The 22152-nt window shown below is 39.0% G+C and overlaps 1 protein-coding gene across 1 annotated transcript; it reads left to right on the forward strand.

Moving 5' to 3' along the window:
• The first annotated feature begins 3622 nt into the window (after positions 1 to 3622).
• Positions 3623 to 21522, forward strand: LOC140233422 (methyltransferase-like protein 27). The gene is made up of 6 exons (XM_072313529.1): positions 3623 to 3762; positions 11684 to 11833; positions 16265 to 16390; positions 18102 to 18237; positions 19905 to 19997; positions 21242 to 21522. Exons 2-6 carry the CDS (start codon positions 11717 to 11719, stop codon positions 21430 to 21432), a joined length of 663 nt encoding a protein of 220 aa, XP_072169630.1. The 5' UTR covers positions 3623 to 3762; positions 11684 to 11716; the 3' UTR covers positions 21433 to 21522.
• The last annotated feature ends 630 nt before the right edge of the window (positions 21523 to 22152 follow it).

Consider the following 22152-nt stretch of genomic DNA (forward strand, 5'->3'; position numbering starts at 1 on the left):
TTTCAGCTTACTACAGTATTTTTTCACTCTTCTCCATTCTTTTTGGGGTGTATTACATCTTACCTTACTTCAAATAGAAAAGAATGATGGCAATCAGTGCAACTGACTTCAGTTGTAAATCTATGAGGGTTTTGCACGTGGAAACTACGGCCAAATTACTGCCGAGTGCGAACCTTCAATATTATTGGAGTAAAGTCTACTTGATATTTACTTCAATTGTACGTTTCGGAAATGTATTTGATATCGACACTCCCCTTTGTATTTTTTAACCTTGAGTTACCATATATTTTGTATCAAACTTTGTATGATATGTGTTTAGCATGAATAAAGCTACCATCAAGACGTCAATCTCTATATCGGAGCACCATAGACTTTAAACAGGCATTTTCTGTGGTGTTCACTTGTGATCACACTGTCACGGAAGAACTCGTCCGCGGTAACATGGGCGTCCAAGGGGAAAACAAAGAGGAGCTATGACACAAAAAGATTCCTGCAAAGCCAAAAGCCCAGGGGAAATATGGTGCATTCTTTGCAATCATGAAATTACGAGATGCCATCTATGTGGTCCTGGCAACAAGTAATAATAAACCGATTCAATCTGATTCACATTCCATTACAAATGCATATATGAGGACATCTTTGTGACCATTCTGTTTGCATGTACAATTTAGTCCATGGGCCAGGCCAGATAATGGTACCACCTGAGGTGGCAATACCTTTTTGGTGTCATTTTGTTTATCAAGCTATGATAGCATTTCCAAATGAGTAGCTTAGTCATAAATGAATTTTAAACAAATTTGGTCTCGTTGTTATATGCCTATACTTCTGAATCGAGACCAACCGCTATACAAAGAAGAGCACTGTCTTCCGTATGTTCACAGGTGTTTTGTTGTAAACGCGGTGCGCTTAGTCTTTATCCAAGGCAGCGAAGGGAATATCCAAGGGTTATGATGTCCACAGCGCTTAGTCTAATATTCAAGACGGCGAAGGGAATATCCAAAGCTTATAATACAATGCATATCCCTTTATCTAAAAACAACAACAACAGAGCAATTCCTCGTGAATTTTATCGTATTTTCCAATTATTTATCATTTTCCGGTGAAAACGCTACAGCTGGTGAAAACGCTACAGTGAAAACGCTAATACCACGCCAATGTCGCTTTATTTCCATCCAACAATGAAAGATAATGCAAAAACAATGTACCGGTACACTACGATACATTATAATAAATAATGTTGTAAATGAACAGAGTGATTTTTGTTTAAAACTGATGTATTTGTTGAGAGGGTGGTATAAAAACAATATTGATAATCCCTTTTGTTAGGAAGTTTAGATATGATAACGGTACATTGGTCTAGATAAAGACTAAGCGCACCGCGTGACAGCTGTGGACATCATACCCATTTGGATATTCCCTTCGCTGCCTTGAATAAAGACTAAGCGCACCGCGTTTGCAACAGAACACCTGTGGACATACAGAAGGCAGTGCTCTTCTTTGTATAGCGGTTTAGTTTCGATTCAGAAGTACAGGGATATAAAAACGAGACCAAATTGGTTAAAAATTCATTTATTATGACTAAGCTACTCATTTGGAAATGCTATCATAGCTTGATAAGCACATCTATGTCCGACAAACAAAATGACACCAAAAAAGGTCTTGCCACCTCAGGTAGTACCAAAAACCCATTTTTCGGGTCTTGGCCCATGAACTAATATGGCTAAATTGAGTATCATCAACAAGCGAACAACTGTGGTAAAATACACGTACAAACACGCACGCACACACACACCAACACACACACACACACACACACACACACACACACACACACACACACACAAGACGTATTACGCAACTGAGGCACAACACGCAAGAGTTGTGTCCATGTCCAAATCGCTAGAAGTTACACGTGTACATGGCTCTGCTAAATAGTCTTGTGCCATTTTCGCCTGGAACATCTCATTTAGAGGTTAGGCGTGGTTGTTGAAATAACATTCACTTGATTCGACCTTTCAGAAGAAATGATTATACTCGTATTTTCTGACAAGATTTCAGAAATGATTGATATGTTCCTTCATGTCCTTTCTGGGATTCATCATTCCAAGGTTCGTTAATCTGATAATGAACGAATGAATGATAATAACGATTTTATCTTTTGATAAAACGGGGCCCTGGGCCCCGTTTTATCAAAAGATAAAATCGATTTTAAATTTCCTTACCACACAGGCTGCCATAGACTTACAGTTGAAATCAACTATATAATCAATTTTAACTCTTCATAAAACAGGGCCCTGGAAATATAACTTTAACTTTTCAACCAATGTATAACGTCCCTGAGCCTCGAAGCACTTTCTGAGATATGAAAACCAGGAAAGTAATATATAGGAATTACCATGAGCTACCAACTATATAAGCATGTACACAAATTATTCGTGGATGTTTGATTTGACAACGGTGAAATTGGATAAAAAATGATCATCACTTGTCTTTTCCGGCGCTTTGGCCATGGTCACATATTATGCGTGTTATGCTTCAGTTTCGTAAGTAGGTCGTGCTTTTTTTTTTCTTCCTTTGCGTGTGTGTGTATGCATAAGCCTCATTGGTTAGCTTAATTTTCTGCATTGGCATGCATTCGGAATGGTGAGAAAGATGTCCTCATTTGCATTTGTAAAGAAATGTGAATCAGATTGAATCGGTTTATCATTACTTGTTGCTAGGATCACATAGATGGCATCTCGTTATTTCATGATTGCAAAGAATGCACCATATTTCACCGGTGCCTTTGGCTTTGCAGGAATCTTTTTGTGTCGCAGCTCCTCTTTGTTTTCCCCTTGGACGCCCATGTTACTGCGGACGGGTTCTTCCGTGACAGTGTGATCACGCGGAACACGACAGAAAATGCCTGTTTAAAGTCTACGGTGCTCCGATATAGAGATTGATGTCTTGACGGCAGCTTTATTGATGTTAAGCAAATATCATGCAAAGTTTAACACAAAATATATAGTAACTCATGGTTAAAAATGATAAAGGGGAGTAATGATATCAAATACATTTCCGAAACGTACAATTAAAGTAAATATCAAATAGACTTTACTCCAATAATTGAACGTTTGCATTCGGCAGTAATTTGGGCGTAGTTTCCACGTGCAAAACCCTCATAGATGTACAACTGAAGTCAGTTGCACTGATTGCCATCATTCTTTTCTATTTGAAGTAAGGTAAGATGTAATACACCTCAAAAAGAATGGAGAAGAGTGAAAAAATACTGTAGTAAGCTGAAAGAGAGAGGCAAACTGTATTTTTATTGAAAGATTATCTGTAGTATACCTAGGAGAGCAGACTAGCATTTCTTCGGACTCTGCGACGTGTTCTGATTGACATCCGATGCTCAGCCAATAAAACTTCGAGAGTTGGCGACTGACAACTGTCTTGCCACACCCGGTTCCACGCCTCTATTCGGAGGTTTCTTACTAGACGTATTTTTAGTCAACTTGACTTCCACATCGTCGCGCCCTCTATTGACTGCCAATCACTGATTTAGGCTAAAAATACGTCGCCCGCTAGACTACCTCTGCCTCGATGAGAAGGTCATTATCATCCGAAACAAAAACGAACTGCAGACACCGGAAAAGAAAAACCATCCATGCGTCAAACCGATCCACCGCGCCACATAAGCACAGAAACACACCACTTTGTCAGTCTGCCTAAAGATCGCGACAGCGTGAAACCGCCGGTAGCAGACAAGGCACCAAAACACAGGTAGGGCCTATGTCTATATATATATATATATATATATATATATATATATATATATATATATATATAAGATAGGATAGGATTAGCGCGCATTGTACAGCTCTCCACAGAGCTCCTATTTACTTTGTTATTTATACTGGTTTAAGCACACAATTTACATTTTGTGATCATTGTTATCTTGTTATACTAGTGATCTGGATATTACTAGACCTTTTTCGAAGTGTTTGATCATTTTGGTCACTTATTCTACCAGTATCAATTTTCTTTGCAACTTAGCCATTTTCAGCCAAGGCAAGAAGGCATGGTCTCCCATACACTGTAAGTAGTTGCTCATATGTAATGTACTGCTACATGTACAGCTGTAAACCCACTGTAGAATGTGTATTCACTGGACCTGAACTTGGACATAATGGGACTTCTTCAGCTGTGTCTGGTGCTTGCTGTGTGTCTTCATGTGAGGCTGAATGGACCTGAACATTATGATGGACGCTCAACATTCCTTCCTTTTGTTCGTCAGCCTTTCGTCAGAAAGCATTTTTTGAAGGGCAGGATTTCCTATAGCCAGAACTGCAGTGCTTCTTTTCAGATTGAGATACTGCAAGATGGAGATATCCACACTAACCCAGGTCCAGATCAGCAAATGTCACCTACATTTTCTTTGCTCAGACTGTCATCTTCTGAACGAGGAATCAAGTACACTCCAAATTATCAACGCACTTCATATTAATCGTGGTAAAATGTCAGACAATGTTGAATATTTTGGCATTGTCTCTACTCCTCGTAGCTATCTCAGGTTGTGTACTGTGAACACTCGTTCAATACGTAATAAGTCAGCATCTATATTTGATTTCATCTGTGAAGGAAAGGCTGATTTGTACGCCTTAACTGAGACTTGGTTGACAGATAATGACTCTGCGCTCATCCATGATATCGTCCGTACTGGTCATCGATTTGTTCATTGTCCGCGTACTGGTCGTCGTGGTGGAGGAACTGCCCTCCTTTTCAAGGACACTCTTGATGTCCATCAAGTTCTTGCTGGTGAAAAGAGATCATTTGAGTTTACTTGTTACCACATATCACTGAAATCTTTCAAACTTGATCTCATATATATTTACAGGCCGCCATATTGTGATACTCATCCTATATCAATGTCTACTTTTATATCTGAATTTAATGAGTTTATACAAGAGTATTTGTAATGCAACATACCTGTTGTAATCACTGGTGATTTTAATGTTCATGTGGATATGTGAATTATGAGTCTAGGTCATTTTCAGATCTGCTTGAGTCATTTTTTTGCATTCAGCATGTTGATTTTAGTACTCATTTACATGGTCACACTTTAGATTTGGTTATATCTCGCAAGTCAGACAACATAATTGTGGGCCGACCATGGCCTGGTCCTTTATTGTCTGATCATTTCTCTGTTATGTGTGAGCTTAATTCAGTCAAGCCACATGCACCATCTAAGAAAATGTCCTTTCGCAAAATTGGCTGTATAGATTTAGATTCATTGAAGCATGATGTGGCTAACAGTTTATTATGTACAGACACTCCTGACGATTTTACAAAGTTGGTTATTTTATACAATGATACACTTAGTTCAATTTTGGACAAACATGTACCTTTGATTACCAAGACTGTGTCATCTCATCCACGGGTACCATGGTTCACATATGATGTAAGAACACAAAAAAAGAAAAAGAAGGACAGCTGAGAAGAAATGGTTGAGAACGAAATCTCCTCTCGATTATGAGAATTTCGAAGCTGCCCGTAATAGAACTCTATTTGTTATGAATAGTGCTCGTCGTACATATTACTCTCAAATGATCAAAGAAAATAGTTCAGATCAAAGGTGTCTCTTCAGTGTTACTAAATTACTGCTGAATATGACTAAACTTCATGTTGTGACACCTCACCATATTGATAAGAGGACATTTGTTGATGATCTGGGAAAATTCTTTTTATTTTTCTTTCATTCTAGATGATGGGATTTGTCCTTTTGATGATATGGATTTTCAGACTTCGCACAATGCAAACTTCAATCATTTCAAAATGTTATCTGTAAGAGATGTTGAGAAATTAGTTTCTAGTCTGAGCAAAAAGTCCTGCTCTTTGGATCCCATGCCAACAACCCTTGTTTTGCATTGCACAGAGTCACTCCTCCCGGTCTTTACTAAAATCATCAATGTGTCTCTCTCCAGTGGTCTCTTTCCATCTGAGTGGAAAGTGGCACTAGTTAGGCCACTTCTCAAAAAAAAAAAAAAAAAAAAAAAAAAAAAAAAAACGTGGTATGGAATTGAGTTATGACAACCTAAGACCAGTTAGCAATCTACAATATGTATCAAAACTGGTTGAAGGAGCTGCTACTCAGCAGATTTTAGAACATCTACAGGGTAATGAATTGCTTCCATGTATGCAGTCCGCATACAGGCAGTTTCATAGCACAGAAACGTCCTTGGTTAAGATCAAGAATGATATTTCATTGGCAATGGATATTAAAAAGGTAACATTTTTGGTATTGCTCGATCTAAGTACTGCATTTGACACTATCGATCATGGGATATTAGTGAATATATTACATTCATCTTTTGGCATGAGTGAGTCTGTCCTTGCATGGATTAAGTCTTATCTTTCTAACAGACGGCAAAAGATTATGATAGAGGATGTAGTGTCAAAGAATTTTGATGTTCCATACGGGGTGCCTCAAGAGGTCACGCCTTGGGCCCCTTCTTTTTACACTCTATACAAGTAATCTGATCAAGGGTATACATCGTCGTTTCCCAAATGTCTCCTGTCATTGTTATGCTGACGATACACAGTTGTACATTTCCTTCAGTCTTGATGGTGAACACTTGCACATTGATAGTATTTTGAACTTAGAATCCTGTATATGTTATGTCCGTTCTTGGATGTCCAAACATAAGTTAATGCTTAATAATGGGAAGACTGAGTTTTTCGTTGTTGGGACACCAAGACAAGTAGCAAAGCTGGATATTAATAAGATATCAGTTGGAGATTTGGAAGTTAAACCATCGAGCTCTGTGAAAAACCTGGGTGTATGGCTTGATTCTCGTTTAAACATGGAGAAGCATATATCAACCACATGCAAGTCTGCTTTTTACATGTTGCATAACTTACGTCACATTCGTAGATATTTGAACCAGGAAGACGCTGAAACTCTTGTTCACGCATTCATTAGCAGTAGGCTTGATTATTGTAATGGGTTATTGTTTGGTTTACCAGATTCACAGATAACCAAGCTTCAGCGTGTTCAGAATGCATGTGCGAGACTTGTGTCCAGTTCGTCAAAATTTTCACATATTACACCTGTTTTGATGAAATTACATTGGTTGCCAGTAAGGCAGAGAATTGTATTTAAAATTTTGTTACTTGTTTATAAAGTACTGCATGGTCAAGCATTTGGTTATTTATCAGAATTGATATCAATGAAATCACATTCATATTCTCATAATTTACGAAGTACACAGGATAAGTTGCTTCAAAGCAACCTCACTTAAAAACGAAAGTAACGTTAGGGGATTGTGCCTTCAGCTGTGCTGCTCCAAAACTTTGGAATAAATTACCTGAGAAAATGAGGAAGGCCTCATCACTTGCTGTCTTCAAATCTTTATTGAAGACTTACCATTTTTCAGAAGCCTTTGATTAATTTGTTATCTATTTTTCGTGTGGCTAATCAGTAACAATATCAGGAGCTCTGTTACATCACAGCGCAGTAGAGTATATCTACATAGTAGCTGCGCTATACAAATTTGTCTAATTATCATTACTATATATTAGAATATCACTTGTGGATCCATATGGAACACTCGCCAGGCTACATCCCTTCGGAAACTTGGGTGAAAGAGGTCACACACAACATTTCCCAGGACAAAGGCAGAGTATCGTAAATTGTTTGTCCATAGTTTCCACATGGAAGAGGAAACAAACCCCTCCAGCTCTTGCATAAGTTGGATTACCTTCTTTTTTTTTTTTGATACGCACTGTATTGTTTGTTTGTTTGTTTTTTTAATAACCTGCTCTATACAAATTGCAGCTGTTCACTCAACACTGGCAAATCTCGCTTTGGCAATAAACAATTGTATGCATGTAAAGGCCCTGTCACACCTTTCCGGGCAAGCTGCGCGGGCTTGTTGCATGTATGGATTTTCCAGCACGCAGTGTAATTTTTGCGGGCGGACAAGGATTTGGGGGAGTTTCGAGTGTGTCTTACCTGCTGGACGTGTACTACTTACGTTCTACTCACGTTCTAGTTACGGGCTAGTTGCATGGGAGTTGGCTGCGAGGTGCTACCGCTACGGCCCTTCTACTGGTATTCTGCGTGGACATCTGCGGGCAATCCCCGCGACTCAAATGGAACAAGTTTGAGCATGCTCAAGGACCTTTCCGGGCAAACCTTGCTAGTGACTTGCGGGGAACAATTTTTGCTACCCGGAGGTTCCCGCAGATGACCTGCACAGTGACAGTACCTGGCACGTAGCCGCCCGTAGTTGCGCACGCAAGTCCGATTTACCCGCAGCCAAGTTTAGAGCATGCTCAAAATTTTTCCGGGTGACTCTCGGGGATTGCCAGCAGAGGTCCACGCAGAAAACTAGTAGGAGGCTCGTAGCTGCCGCAAGTCACAGGCACTTAACCCGCGTGCATGTTGAGGGTCAGTTACTGCCTTTCTGCTGGTTAGTTGAGTGTTTGCCCGGAAAGGTGTGACAGGGTCTAAACATGGCTGCGGGTAAACAGCATTTGGGTTCGCGCCTCCGAGCGACTGCGGGTGAGATACGTGCCAGGTACTGTCATGTGCAGGCCATCTGCGGGGATCTCCGGGTAGCAAAAATTGCTCTGCGCGAATCACACGCAAGGCTTGCCCGGAAAGGTGTGACAGAGCCTTTATACCCATGCAGTATGGATGACTTCACAGAACAGGGCCCGTAACTAGGATTTTTAGGGGGGGGGGTTCAAAATAAATATTTTTATTGGAAATAGTGGACCTTTCTGAGGAAGTTAAAGGCATAATTTACCATTTGCAGATGAAAGCATTAGTGCTATAAAATAGTTCTAAAATGTGAGTTAGGGATAGAAACAACCACTGTCAAAATTTGAATCCGTATAATCGATGTTAAGTGCTGTTAAATACACAAAATGTGAACAATAGTTATAATAAAAATTTTTCCAGACTAAACCGTATACAGTTACGGTTTATTGAGAAAAACCCTGATATCTCCTTATATTTTAGGTTTTATTGCAAATATTTCATATGGTAGGATGTTTTATGATACAACAGACCTACACATATGCATCAAATATGATATCTTGAAAATTTTTGAAATCACTGCTCCCAAAGGTAAACTGGACCTTTAAGCAACCAAGCAGGATAGGGTCTCACTCTGTGAGGGGTATATTTTCAAACGTAAAAACAATAAATTCTTCACCTTTAACACTGTTTAATAGTTCGATTTGACACATGTATCAGCCATGAAGAAAAGTCTTTGATCATCTTCGTGCCTATATACTGAGTTGTTCTTATACCTATGCGTCTCTAGGGAAACGGCGCCCGGGGCAACCCCAACCCCAACCCGGTAGGGACTTTAAAAAAAAGTCCACATGATATGCTTTTTCAAGCACTTAAAAGTTTTTTTGTTTTTTTTTCAGGTTGATTTAAATGTAATAAATTTTGATACATTTTGGCCAGCGAGCGCAGCGAGTGAGTGGAAAATTTTTGTATTTTTAGCTTATAAACATTGAATTCTTGTCATTTTTGGGGTTATTAAATCTTACAATTCTAATCAAGATATAGTGACGGCCTTAAACGATTTATACCAACAACAGACAGAGGACTTGAAAAAATACTCTAAATTAGTACAAGCGAGTGAGCCGAAATTTGCATATTTCTGTGTAGGAAACAATGCACTTATTTCATAGTTCGTTGTACTTGTAAATCATACAATGCTGGCACTCTGTTATATGGTGGCTTGAAAATAACAGATCATGCGATAATTGAATCCCAAAGCTTGCTAAAACTTACAAATCAGTGTGAGCATTTTCTGAACATGTTCGTGTATATAGGGGTCTTTTGAGGGTGATTTCAATGTAATAAATTTTGATAAATTTTGGCGAGCGAGCGCAGCGAGCGAGCCGAAAATTTTTGTATTTCAGCTTACAAAACATGGAATTCTTGTCATTTTTTGGTTATTACATTTTTCAATTTTAATCGAGATATAGTGACGGCCTTATAGATAACGATTTATACCAACAGACAGAGGACTTGAAAAAAATACTCTAAATTAGTAGAAGCGAGTGAGCCGAAATTTGCATATTTCTGTGTAGGAAACATTGCACTTATTTCATAGTTCGTTGTACTTGTATATCATACAATGCTGGCACACTGTTATGTGGTGGCTTGCCCTGTATATAAAATAACAGATCATGCGATAACTGAATCCCAAAGCTTGCTAAAACTTACAAATCAGTGTGAGCATTTTCTGAACATGTTCGTATATATAGGGGTCTTTTGAGGGTGATTTCAATGTAATAAATTTTTGTATTTCAGCTTATAAACATGGAATTCTTGTCATTTTTCGGGTTATTAAATCTTACAATTCTAATCAAGATATAGTGACGGCCTTAAACGATTTATACCAACAACAGACAGAGGACTTTAAAAACTACTCTAAATTAGTACAAGCGAGTGAGCCGAAATTTGCATATTTTTGTGTAGGAAACATTGCACTTATCTCATAGTTCGTTGTACTTGTAAATCATACAATGCTGGCACACTGTTATATGGTGGCTTGCCCTGTATATAAAATAACAGATCATGCGATAATTGAATCCCAAAGCTTGCTAAAACTTACAAATCAGTGTGAGCATTTTCTGAACATGTTTTTATATATAGGGGTCTTTTGAGGGTGATTTCAATGTAATACATTTTGATAAATTTTGGCGAGCGAGTGCAGCGAGTGAGCCGAAAATTTTTGTATTTCAGCTTACAAAACATGGAATTCTTGTCATTTTTTAGTTATTGAATTTTACAATTTTAATCGAGATACAGTGACGGCCTTAAACGATTTATACCAACAACAGACAGAGGATTTGCAAAAATACTCTAAATTAGTAGAAGCGAGTGAGCCGAATTTTGCATATTTCTGTGTAGGAAACATTGCACTTTCATAGTTCGTTGTACTTGTAAATCATACAATGCTGACACACTGTTATATGTTGGCTTGCCAGGTATATAAAATAACAGATCATGCGATAATTGAATCCCAAAGCTTGCTAAAACTTACAAATCAGTGTGAGCATTTTCTGAACATGTTCGTGTATATAGGGGTCTTTTGAGGGTGATTTCAGTGTAATAAATTTTGATAAATTTTGGCGAGCGAGCCGAAAATTGTTGTATTTCAGCTTACAAAACATGGAATTCTTGTCATTTTTTGGTTATTAAATTTTACAATTTTAATCGAGATATAGTAACGGCCTTATAGATAACGATTTATACCAACAGACAGAGGACTTGAAAAAATACTCTAAATTAGTACGAGCGAGTGAGCCGAAATTTGGGTCTGTGTAGGAATTCACATGGCACTTATCTCATAGTTCGTTGTACTTAAAAATCATACAATGCTGGCACACTGTTTATACGGTGGTTTGCCCTTTATATAAAATAACAGATCATGCGACAATTGGATCCAAAAGCTTGCTAAAACTTACAAATCAGTGTGAGCATTTTCTGAACATGTTCGTATATATCGTATCATTCTTCTGTCGTATTTGGAGCTTTGGGAAGCTTTGGTCAAGCGGACCCTGTTCGCTAGCGGAACCCCCCCCCCCCCCCCCCAGTTACGGGCCTGCAGAAGTGTAGCATCTGCGAAACGTGATCTAGTCTAGAGCATTCACAACCTCATCCTTCCAGCCTCGACGTGTCTCGGCTGCGCGTGGCACGAGAATGGACCAGAACATGACGGACATGATCGGGACGTTTATCAAGTACGGCAGCGACGTGCAGCCCGAGGTATTGACTAAACTTTACGATGACTGGGCGGAGGAGGGCAGCTATGACAAGGTTAGAGAATTTATAGCCCATGTATTCACATCACAGGCAAAGAGTAAAATATAAGGTATAAATTTTTAGATGATATATATAATCTAAAAATTCATACCCTATATATATATATATATATATATATATATATATATATATGTTATGTACTAGGTGTTACAAAAACATTTCCCACTTTTAATCCTTAAAGGGGAAATCCAGTCCAAACATAAATTAAAGAAGTTATGACATTTTGAAGTTTCGCTAATTTTTCAGGAAACAGTTCTTGAACGGTCAATATGAATATGCAAATGGCAAAGTGAGCATGCCATACCCTCACAACTTACCATATAGTTTGTACACAAAATTTTGGAATTTCCAGTTTTTCATTGCAACGCAATTATGCTCGAGGCTCAAATCCTGATATATCTAACTGATCACTATTCTGAAGTTATTCAACCAGGACTAATATCAAGTTTTAGACTTCAATGACAGAAACATTGAATTTGTGAGGTTATGACATGGCCAGCTCACTCATTTGCATATTCATATCCACTGTACAAGAACTGTTCTGCAGAAATAAGCAAAACTTCAAAATTTCCTAACTTCCTTATTTTTCATCCGATTTCAGTCAAATTTTTTACCATTGCATTCGTAAGATTTTACTCTTTTTTTATCAGACTAACTTATTTTTGGACTGGTTTCCCTTTAATAGTTTGAAAGCTATACATCAGATAACACTGTCATTGATATGAGTAATAGCTGAATAGTGTGCAAGTTAGTTGGAGGTGATTTGAATATGAGGGCATGAAACAGTTTCGTTAAATCCATGATTGATTTTAAAGTTAAGTTCCAGATTTTGGTCAAATTTGAACCCTCTGTACAAAATTAAACTTTACACAAGAACCAATGATGTGTACGTGAGTGTGTGCTTACAATGACCCTGAACAATAAACTTGAATACCATGAATACCACCTTTTCAGAGCTCTGCTGACTAGGCTTCTGGACTCTTGCTCCAAGGCACATGAATAGTGATGAATGCTTTGTTAATAATTTATGATGGATTGCCCTGGGCACTGCTAGTCTGAATTCATGGTAAAGAGTAAAATGCATGCACATGAAAAAAAAAAAAAGATAAGCATATGTTTTCACGTGCTTGCATACACTACATTTCAGGATGAATGTGAAAGACTAGCTGTGATTTGGAATTTCTCATGAATATGTATTAGAGCATTCCAATACTGGCCATTGTTCAGGACCATCTTCATGGTGTTAACCACACACTCCCATACACACCAATTGACCCCTGTGCAAAATTAAACTTTTGTACAGAGGGTTGAAAACAGAGCAAAATCTGAAATATGAAAAATAAATCTTGAATTTAATGAAACTGATTCATGCTATCATTTTTAAATTACCTCCAACAAAATTGTACACTATTCAGCTATTGCTCATATCAATGTCAGTGTTATCTGATATACAGTTTTTGAACTATTAAGGATCAAAAGTGGGAAATGTTTGTTTGTTTGCTGTAGAGATGCTTACACTTTGGCAGATCTTAGATCATCTTTGCCAAATTATGATTTTACTCATCAACCCCGTGCATCTTCTAGAGGTGGTGGCATTTTTGTACTTTATAGATCGACAGTACGGTGCACTACAAACCACACTTTTTCTTCATTTGAGTTGCTTGATCTAACACTTAACCTTACTTCATCCTCTGCAGTTAGGTTATATTGTATCTATCGCCATCCTCCTTCTACAAGTAACAATTTCTCTAGTCGGACCTTCTTGGAAGAGTTCCTCACTCTTCTTGAAGGCGCAAGTGTTAGTGATTACTTACCTGTACTCTTGGGTGATTTTAATGTGAATGTAGATGATCCCAATGATAATTTTGCAAAGTCTTTTATGGATGGAGTTGATTCTCTGGGGTTCAAGCAGCATATCCAAGGTGCCACTCATCGCGCCGGTTATACTCTGGACCTACTCTTCACTAGAGACTCAGACTCTGATATCATCTACCGTGTCAGCATGTTATCTTCGCTACCTTCAGATCATTCTGCAATTGTTGCCTCAGCAAACCTCTCAAGGCCGTAGAATCCCAAGAAACAAGTGAGTTACAGAAAATTTCGCAACATCGACTGGACTCTCTACGTAGTGACATTGAATTGTTAGTCAGTTCTTCTCTTGATCTGACTTGTCCTTCTGAAGTTGCTAATCATTACAACACCTGTCTCCGCGCTCTGCTAGATAGGTACGCTCCTCTACAGGTGAGAACTGTAACGATCAGGCCTCAAGCACCTTGGTTCAACGACGAGATTCGAGAGGCAAATAGAAGACGACGCCGGGCAGAACGTCGAATGATCAAGTCAGGACTTTGTTTTGATCGGGAACAGTACCGTCACGAGTGTGAATCATACTACGAATGCATCTTCAAGGCTAAGTCAACTTACCTTAAGAATCTCATCGCTGATGCTGACACCAAGAGACTCTTCTGTCTTGTGAAATCACTCTCCTCATCAAATCACTCACTGATTCTCCCTGACCACTCGTCGGACTCTGAACTTGCAAACAAGTTTGCAAAGTTTTTTGCTGAGAAGGTATCCAACGTTATATCTGCCTTCCCTGACACTGTTCCAGTGCCATCAACCGCAGCCTTGGTTGGTCCATCTCAGTTTCAACTTTCAGAGTTCTATCCTGTATCTGATCTGGAAGTTAAGGAACTTATCGCATCACTACCACCTAAGTACTGTAAACTGGGCCCAATACCTACCTGGTTGTTGAAGGACACGCTGGATGATATTCTTCCTGTCATTACCAAGTTGTTCAACCTCTCTTTGTCCACTGGTCTTGTCCCAGAACCATTTAAGTCATCTCTACTCCTCCCTCTCCTTAAGAAGTCTTCACTTAACCCAAATGAACTCAAGAATTATAGACCCATCGCTAATCTCCCATTTTTTGGGTAAGGTCATGGAGAGGATTGTGTCATCACAACTCAAAGATTACCTTGAAAGATCCGGCATGTTTCCTATTTTTCAATCCGCATATCGCAATCATTATTCGACAGAAACTGCCTTGGTTAAACTTTTCAATGATCTTCTATTGGCCGTAGACAAGGGAAATGAAGCAGTGTTAATACTCCTGGACTACACAGCTGCTTTTGATACTATTGACCACAGTGTGTTACTTCGCCGCATTGGAAAAGACTTCCTGATATCCGGAACTGTTCTTGACTGGATCCGTTCATATCTTCACAGCCGTACTCAACGAGTCATCATCAGTGACACGCTGTCTTCACCATTCCCCCTGACCTGTGGGGTTCCGCAAGGTTCCGTGGTCGGGCCACTCCTTTTTCTTCTTTATACCAGTCCATTGTCCAAAGTCATTGAATCCCACCGTGGCGTTCAGCATTTGGTCTATGCTGACGACACACAGATTTGTGTTACACTCAAACCAAATGAGAAGGCTGAAGTTTGTCCGTGTAGCTCCCGTGTTTGGATCTTTTCTGTTTCAGCATAGGGGTGCTATAATATACAATGACGCATACGATCAGACGCTGTCATATTTTGTTATAGGCCTATGTAGCCATCATTTCGCAGACACCACCGCCTGCACTCAGAGATGATTTATTTGAAGGGGTCACCCCACGACCTCGATACCCACGAGTCATACGGCCCACGAGATTGACATTGAAAAAAGGTCCATGAGTCATAAACCCACGAGTCATACAGCCCACAAGCTATGGACGGTAGGTTTATAGGATCCACGAGCTCGACACTACGTAAATTAAGCCCTGTGATGTAATGTCCAGCTCGAGGCCTTTTTTTGTCTTCTATCTTCTATCGAGCTCGTGGGCCCTATTTACCTAGTGTCTAGCTCGCGGACCATGTAGCTCGTAGGCCTGTAATACTGCTTGATGTCGACCGCGTGGCCATTGTCCTTTAGTGGAGTCGTTAAGAAAATTCTATATGAAAATATTTGTGATAATAAGATATGATTTATGTTGAATAGCAAAAACAAAGTCCTTGCCTGGCGTAAAATTTTAAAGCTCGAGAAGAGGAGTATGAGTATTGACATGCATTTAGTAGGAAAGATGCCCTGATAACATGTGGCATGACAATCGTGCTAATCTCGTATGCGTGTATGAAGCCACTGATGTTATATAGAAACATATAATACTAGAGGGTCGATTCCATCGCTTTCGTCCATCAATGCCTGCCATTGAATCGCATAATTATGTTGAAAGGTATTAAAGCTTTTGTCGTCGTTCTCGACAAACTCCTATTTATTTCGTTTCATTTTTTTCTTTCATTACTTATGGTTGATCTTGTTGTTGCTGCTCCTGATGCTGATACGGCAAGTAGAGTGTTTTACATGATCCAATAATAATAATTTTTGATATTGATTGGAGGAGAACCTCGCTTTCAAGGTCCTTATTTAATTTTGTCTTGAAGGTTCATGCAGATGCCGGCTACAAAGGACCGAAAGCTGCGGCGGGGAAGCTGGACACCTTGCTCGGAGAAAACAAGAATGCCAGAATATTAGACGCCGGCGCCGGTACGGGACTCGTCGGAGAGGAGGTCAGTGAACGCTGAGGCGTCATATCGCGTGTGTGTGTGTGTGTGTGTGTGTGAGTGTGTGTGAGAATGTGCGTGTGCGTGTATGTGTACATTTTGGGATTTCCTCAAAATCTCATTAATAAAGACTTCCTGCCGAAATCCTGTTCCCATTGAATTGTTTTCACAATTCACAATTGTGAAATTCAATTCAATTCAAATTTATTTCACATGTCTTGATAAATTACGTCATAAGTCGGAAAATGTATTCAAATTCTATGCCTGCTATGTTCTGAAAAGTTGTCCTTAACAACCATAAAACCTGCCGGAGACTTGCCCTACATAGCAACAACTAAAGCCCTGTTTTAACAGACCCTACAGCGGCAACGTCGCAATAACGTCCAGAGAACAAAATTCCTCGCCTCGGACAATAAAACAGCAGGAGATTACAAAAGCAAGAAGCAAAAGTTACTGCGACAACGTCCAAGCAACGACCGCTTTAACAGGCAGGTTGAAAGAAGATTACCCGGACGCTGCCGCGGTAACAAGCCAGTTCGGGGTTCCAGTTTGAGCATGAGCAGAAAAAGGTCATTTATACCGAGAGACTGGTTGGTTTTTAAATTCACTGAGATAAGCATCTGTAATACTATGATTATTCATATAATCCTTACATATGGTGCCTGTCAGTACATCCACCTGACAGCAAGCACTGTATTTGGCAATGTTAACAGAAAAAGTTTGTTAATGTATTCAAAACAGCACAATGAAATGGATGCTTCCCAAAGTGTTGATTGACGAACCATTCTGGTCACTTCATCTACACAGGTTTATTCTTTGTTAGAATACGAGTTCCATAAATTGCTATGTTGAGCAAGTTGCTGCACTATAGATATCGCTTTGAATTGAGTGAAGTGCCTAATGCCCCAGTCACATAGACATCCCGGATCACCCCGGACCACCCCGGATCTGATCCGGGGAGAGATCCGTGTTGACGCTGGGAGGCCAACACGGCAACTTTTGGAGGTCAAAAACATCCGGCGTCATCCGGGGATTGCCTTGTTAGCAGAGCAATCCAGGGTGGTCTGTGTGGCTGCCGTGTAGCTGCCGTGTTGATCCGTGTAGATGCCGTGTTTGTCCGTGTAGCTCCCGTGTTGATACCGTGTGTACAGTCATATCAAAATCCCGGATCTCTCCGGACGTCCCCGGATCACCGTGTAGATCCTTGAGCGTCCGTGTTTATATGTGACTGGGGCATTTAACCAACTGAGAAAAATGAAAGGTCATTTGTATCCATGTGCACATGAGCTATCTCCGAACTGGCTTACTCTGTTAAAACGTGGCTTGAATTCCTGCCTGTGGCACTTAATTGGAGGGAGCAGGTCAATGAAATGCTTCGTTACTAGGTTGTAGGAAAATAAACAGTCATAAATTATAATACATTACAGAAACGGTCAATTGGAAACAGAACTAATGACATAATATATTGTCTCATCTAATTTGCATATTTTAGGAAAGCCTTAGAAATAAAAATGAAATTCATATTCTGAGTCCAGTTTTAACTTCACACCGTTCTGTTTCTGTAGTCCTACTATATCCGTAAGGTCAGCTTTTCGTGGAGTGAGCTCTCAGTTTTATCCATCAACATTTTGACGACAGATACGCCGTTAAACCTTCTGTCAACTGTATTGTATGACATCATATCGGGTGAAGTAATTTTACTCCGTCTTTAATCCAGCTTTCCAAGAGCGGCTTTACCAACATCTGCGCCGTCGACCCCTCCCAGAAACTTCTCGACGTCTGCAAATCAAAAGGATGTTACACAGAGCTGATCAAGAGCTTCATCGGACCAACACCACTCCTTCTGAAGGACAGTTAGTAAATCATTCACGCGTACTGTCCAAAACAGCCAGTCAGTGATTGTTTTAATATGAACTGACGTACTATGTACGACATAATGTGATTAGATATCAAGTAAAGACTTAACAGACTAAAGCTCACTCAAAGTCAAATAAAAGTATGTACATGTATAGGTCTTTAGATATAAGTAGCAAGATAAGAATCTCTAGTCAAGGTCGCATTCTGGATGAGGAGATTCATTGTGACTTTATGTTTCTAACCCATCAAAATGCATTGTGGAACAACATTGATTCTGGAATGATTCCACTGAGAAAATGTTCCTCTAAAGTTAAGGGTGAGCTAAGTCATTCGTCATCGCTTGTGTGCAGCAAAAAGGGGATTTAAACTTTATGGCTAAAACTGTAAAGCAATGTTAGATTGACCTAAGACTTGATACATGCATCATGAATATCATGTTTATGCCGCTCTTGTTTTCTTTTTTCTTTTTCTTTTTTTTATAGTTTTCGTAGCGTTTCCATTCACAGTTTCATAAACCCCAGGGATAAAATATGGGTATATTAACTTGAGAAAAGATCAGTCTCCAAAAAATTCTCACACCATCTCATATATTTAAATCTATGCTTAAAAAATGTCAAATTCAGATGGGAAACAGGGTAACTCTGGAAGAAGAGCAATGCAGATAGACAATCATTACTTTAATAGTTTGGAAATTCGAGCGTACACGGTGGCAAAGTCAAGAGTGGGGACGATTCCTGACTTTCATTTGGAGATCCCGAGTTCGAATCCCGTCAAGTGCTACGTCCTCGGACAAGCTGTTTTTACCCATCATGTCCCCCTTAACCCAGGTGTATATATGGGTACAGCTTGTACCTGGCAAATAATGCTAGTGTAATGATAATGGCAGGCCCCTCTAGTGGAGCAATGGCAACACGAAGACCATGTTATCATTATTATCATACGGTGCACAACGATTTATATTTATTGGTTCAAAATTTATCCCATGGATAAAGATTCGTTTCATAAATAGAGGAGAATACAATCCCTTGATATTTGGGATGAAGGAAACCAATGTTTGTAAAGTACAGTGTATTCATAAGAAGATGAATTTCCACAAATACTTCAACCGAAACATGCTACATGTATTAAAGAGTGGAAGCGGACAAGTGATGGAAAGCACAAGACTTTGTGAAATATATTGATAGTCGCCTATCATTCTGTAATAATTATTTAGTCCTCGGTGCTCTTGTAGCCCCATTGTTCATGATGCTGCGAATGTTCTTAGCAGAACATTCGATTCAAAAGACATTTGGCATGTCTCAGCTGTAATTTCAAAGTCAAGATGTTATCAATTGAAGAGATTGATCGCAAAATGGGCTAAGCGCCATTTTAAGTAAGTCTATGATCAGATATTCAGGCAAAATAAGATCTTTCCAGTGATACCTCACTTGTTACATAACAAAAAATATACCTGAAGTTATAATTAAAAATATCTCATATTTTCTTATGGTTGTCTTTGTATTTTAGCAACTTTATTCGCAAATATCTCAAATTAACAAGAATGGAGTTAATCATTTTGCGATCTAACTTTTCAAATGATTATGTGGTTTTGCTGAAAGGCTCTTGCAGAATGTTTAGGTTTGTTATGTTAGTTGTTGTTGTTGTTGTTTTCCATTCGTTTTAGATTCTTTTGACGCTGTTGTGTCGAGTGGTGTGTTTCTACCGGGACATTGCGATGGAAGTAGTCTCAAGGAGCTCGTGAGATTGGTGAAACCGGGTAAAAAAATTGGACACAAGATATACATGAAGATGGCAAATTAATCAATATAAAGCTAAATAATGGCTATGTTAATGCATCATGTTAGTATTGTTTTGAATTAACCTACAGTGTGTTCAATGCTTAAAGCTCCTGAAGGCTTATACGGTAATGTTCGTTATTCCGGAGGTTCGTTAATCTGAGAATGAAATAAGGTTCGTTATTCCGAAGGTTCTCTATTCAAGCAAATTCCGTATACCTATATGTTCCCTAATCTGGAAATGAAATAGGGTTCGTTAATCCGCACATTTGTGGCGTTATTCGGAAGGTTCGTTATTTCGACGGTTCGTTAATCCGAAAGTGAAATAACTTTAAGGTTAGTTATTCTGAAGGTTCGGCAATGCGAAAATGAAATAAGGGTCGTTATTCTGAGGGCTCGTTCATCCGAAAATGAAAAAAAAGGTGCGTACTAACGAACGTTCGGAATTACGAAACTTTTCCATTTTTAGATAAACGAACCTTCGGAATAACGAACTGTAACCGACCAGCACCTGACTGTCAAATTCAAAGCCGAATCTGTCAAAGAATGTCTGTCTACCGAACGTCTTTTTTTTTTCTTTAGCTTTATGTATGTATATACAATGTACATAATTTGAATAGGGATGATACAGTTGTCTTCTTCAAGTAATATACCAGTGTCAAGGCTCTAAAATAAGCTTTTAATGTGCACGATACAGTAGTTTTATTCTATTTTTTTTTTAAGAAGCCTACCATTAAAATGTAGCGAGAAAGTCAGACACCGCATAAACCTTTTTTTTTTCTCTCTCTCTCTCTCTCTCTTTCAGAAGATGGGTTCCATAATCATACCGGCTGTATTTCACTCAGGTGTACAGCAAAATAGTCATTTAAACACAGTCATCTGACAATAAGTGCATTTAGATTATTATGTACATTATAGTACAATGTTTACAAGTATCAAAAGCTTTTAGTTTCAGAAGGCCACTTTCCTGCAGATTTGTTTGCACAATGTTTTCACAATTTTGAAATTTCACATAATCCATAAGCATCTTCTTTTGAGTAAATCAAATTCATCTCTCTTTTTTTTTTTCCTGAGTAAGATTTTTTTTTTCCAAATCGTATTTTCCGCTATTAATCGAACACGTCATATTCAGTTGAATTCACACGCTCTACAATTGTAATATCAGGATGAATCGATCGCTGACTGCCCTCGGGTGACGTGTTATTTGTTATTACATGTAACACAGGTGGCTTCATCGTCATTGCAATGAGGCATACACACTTGAAGAATCCTTGTGAGGTTTTTGATCTCGTCGACGTGATGGACCAACTTAAGCTGGAGGGAGCCTGCACCGTGGACCAAGAACAGATTCAAGAATATTCGCAGGGAGCCTTGGGTGTCTTATTGGTCTTGACAGTCTTACCGCAGTCACAGTAGTTATGTCCGGAGGTATAGACAGAGACCATCCCACACGGCGCGTTTGTAGTATGGGGTATTAATCTTCGTTGTATTTTACCGTAGTGTCTGACCATGCAACTGGTCTAGTAGATTTACCGGTGATTTTGACTTTAGCTACTTGTGCTTTTCATGATATTGTTTTTGTTTGTTTTGTTTTTTAGTTTCTAATTTGTTTTGCACCATACGTGATAGTGACATATACGGACATATTATGGTGGTTTTTTTTTTCTTTTAAATCTATGATCACATGGTATCATCTGTCTGAATAATAAATTTAATGTACCCCTGCTGGTACTTTTCTACCACATATCTGTTATACCGTTATCGATGTTGTCGATCACTGTCATTATCACTCGTTTGAGCTGCCGACGGTTATTGTGACGTTTTGTATAATGATATTATAGTCTGTAAAGTGGATAATACATGTGGCTATCTTAAGAAAATATGTGCTAGAATCTTTATTGAGATGCACTCGCAAACTGATGTGTAAATGACACACATGGACTATTTTACTTCAGTCTAGCTCTTTTAGCAAGCTGTAAGAGTCTTTGTTTTCTAAAACGCTTCATCACCAATATTCATCATTTCTAACTACAGTTGATCAATTTTGCTGTAGCATCTTTGTATACACATTACGTTTCTATAGTTCTTGTGGTCCCGCGGCTAATTTCCTGGCAAAATACAGCATTCTTTTGAAGA

Source organism: Diadema setosum, chromosome 9 (assembly GCF_964275005.1).
Source record: "Diadema setosum chromosome 9, eeDiaSeto1, whole genome shotgun sequence".
NCBI classification, from domain to species: Eukaryota; Metazoa; Echinodermata; class Echinoidea; order Diadematoida; family Diadematidae; genus Diadema; species Diadema setosum.

What these genes read in the sequence shown, in the direction of transcription:
- LOC140233422 (XM_072313529.1), top strand. Translation starts at nt 11,717, where the DNA reads ATGGACCAGAACATGACGGACATGATCGGGACGTTTATCAAGTACGGC. An exon ending in AGGAGGGCAGCTATGACAAG is followed by an intron (nt 11,834 to 16,264) that starts GTTAGAGAATTT and finishes TTTGTCTTGAAG; the next exon opens with GTTCATGCAGATGCCGGCTA. An exon ending in ACCACTCCTTCTGAAGGACA is followed by an intron (nt 18,238 to 19,904) that starts GTTAGTAAATCA and finishes CATTCGTTTTAG; the next exon opens with ATTCTTTTGACGCTGTTGTG.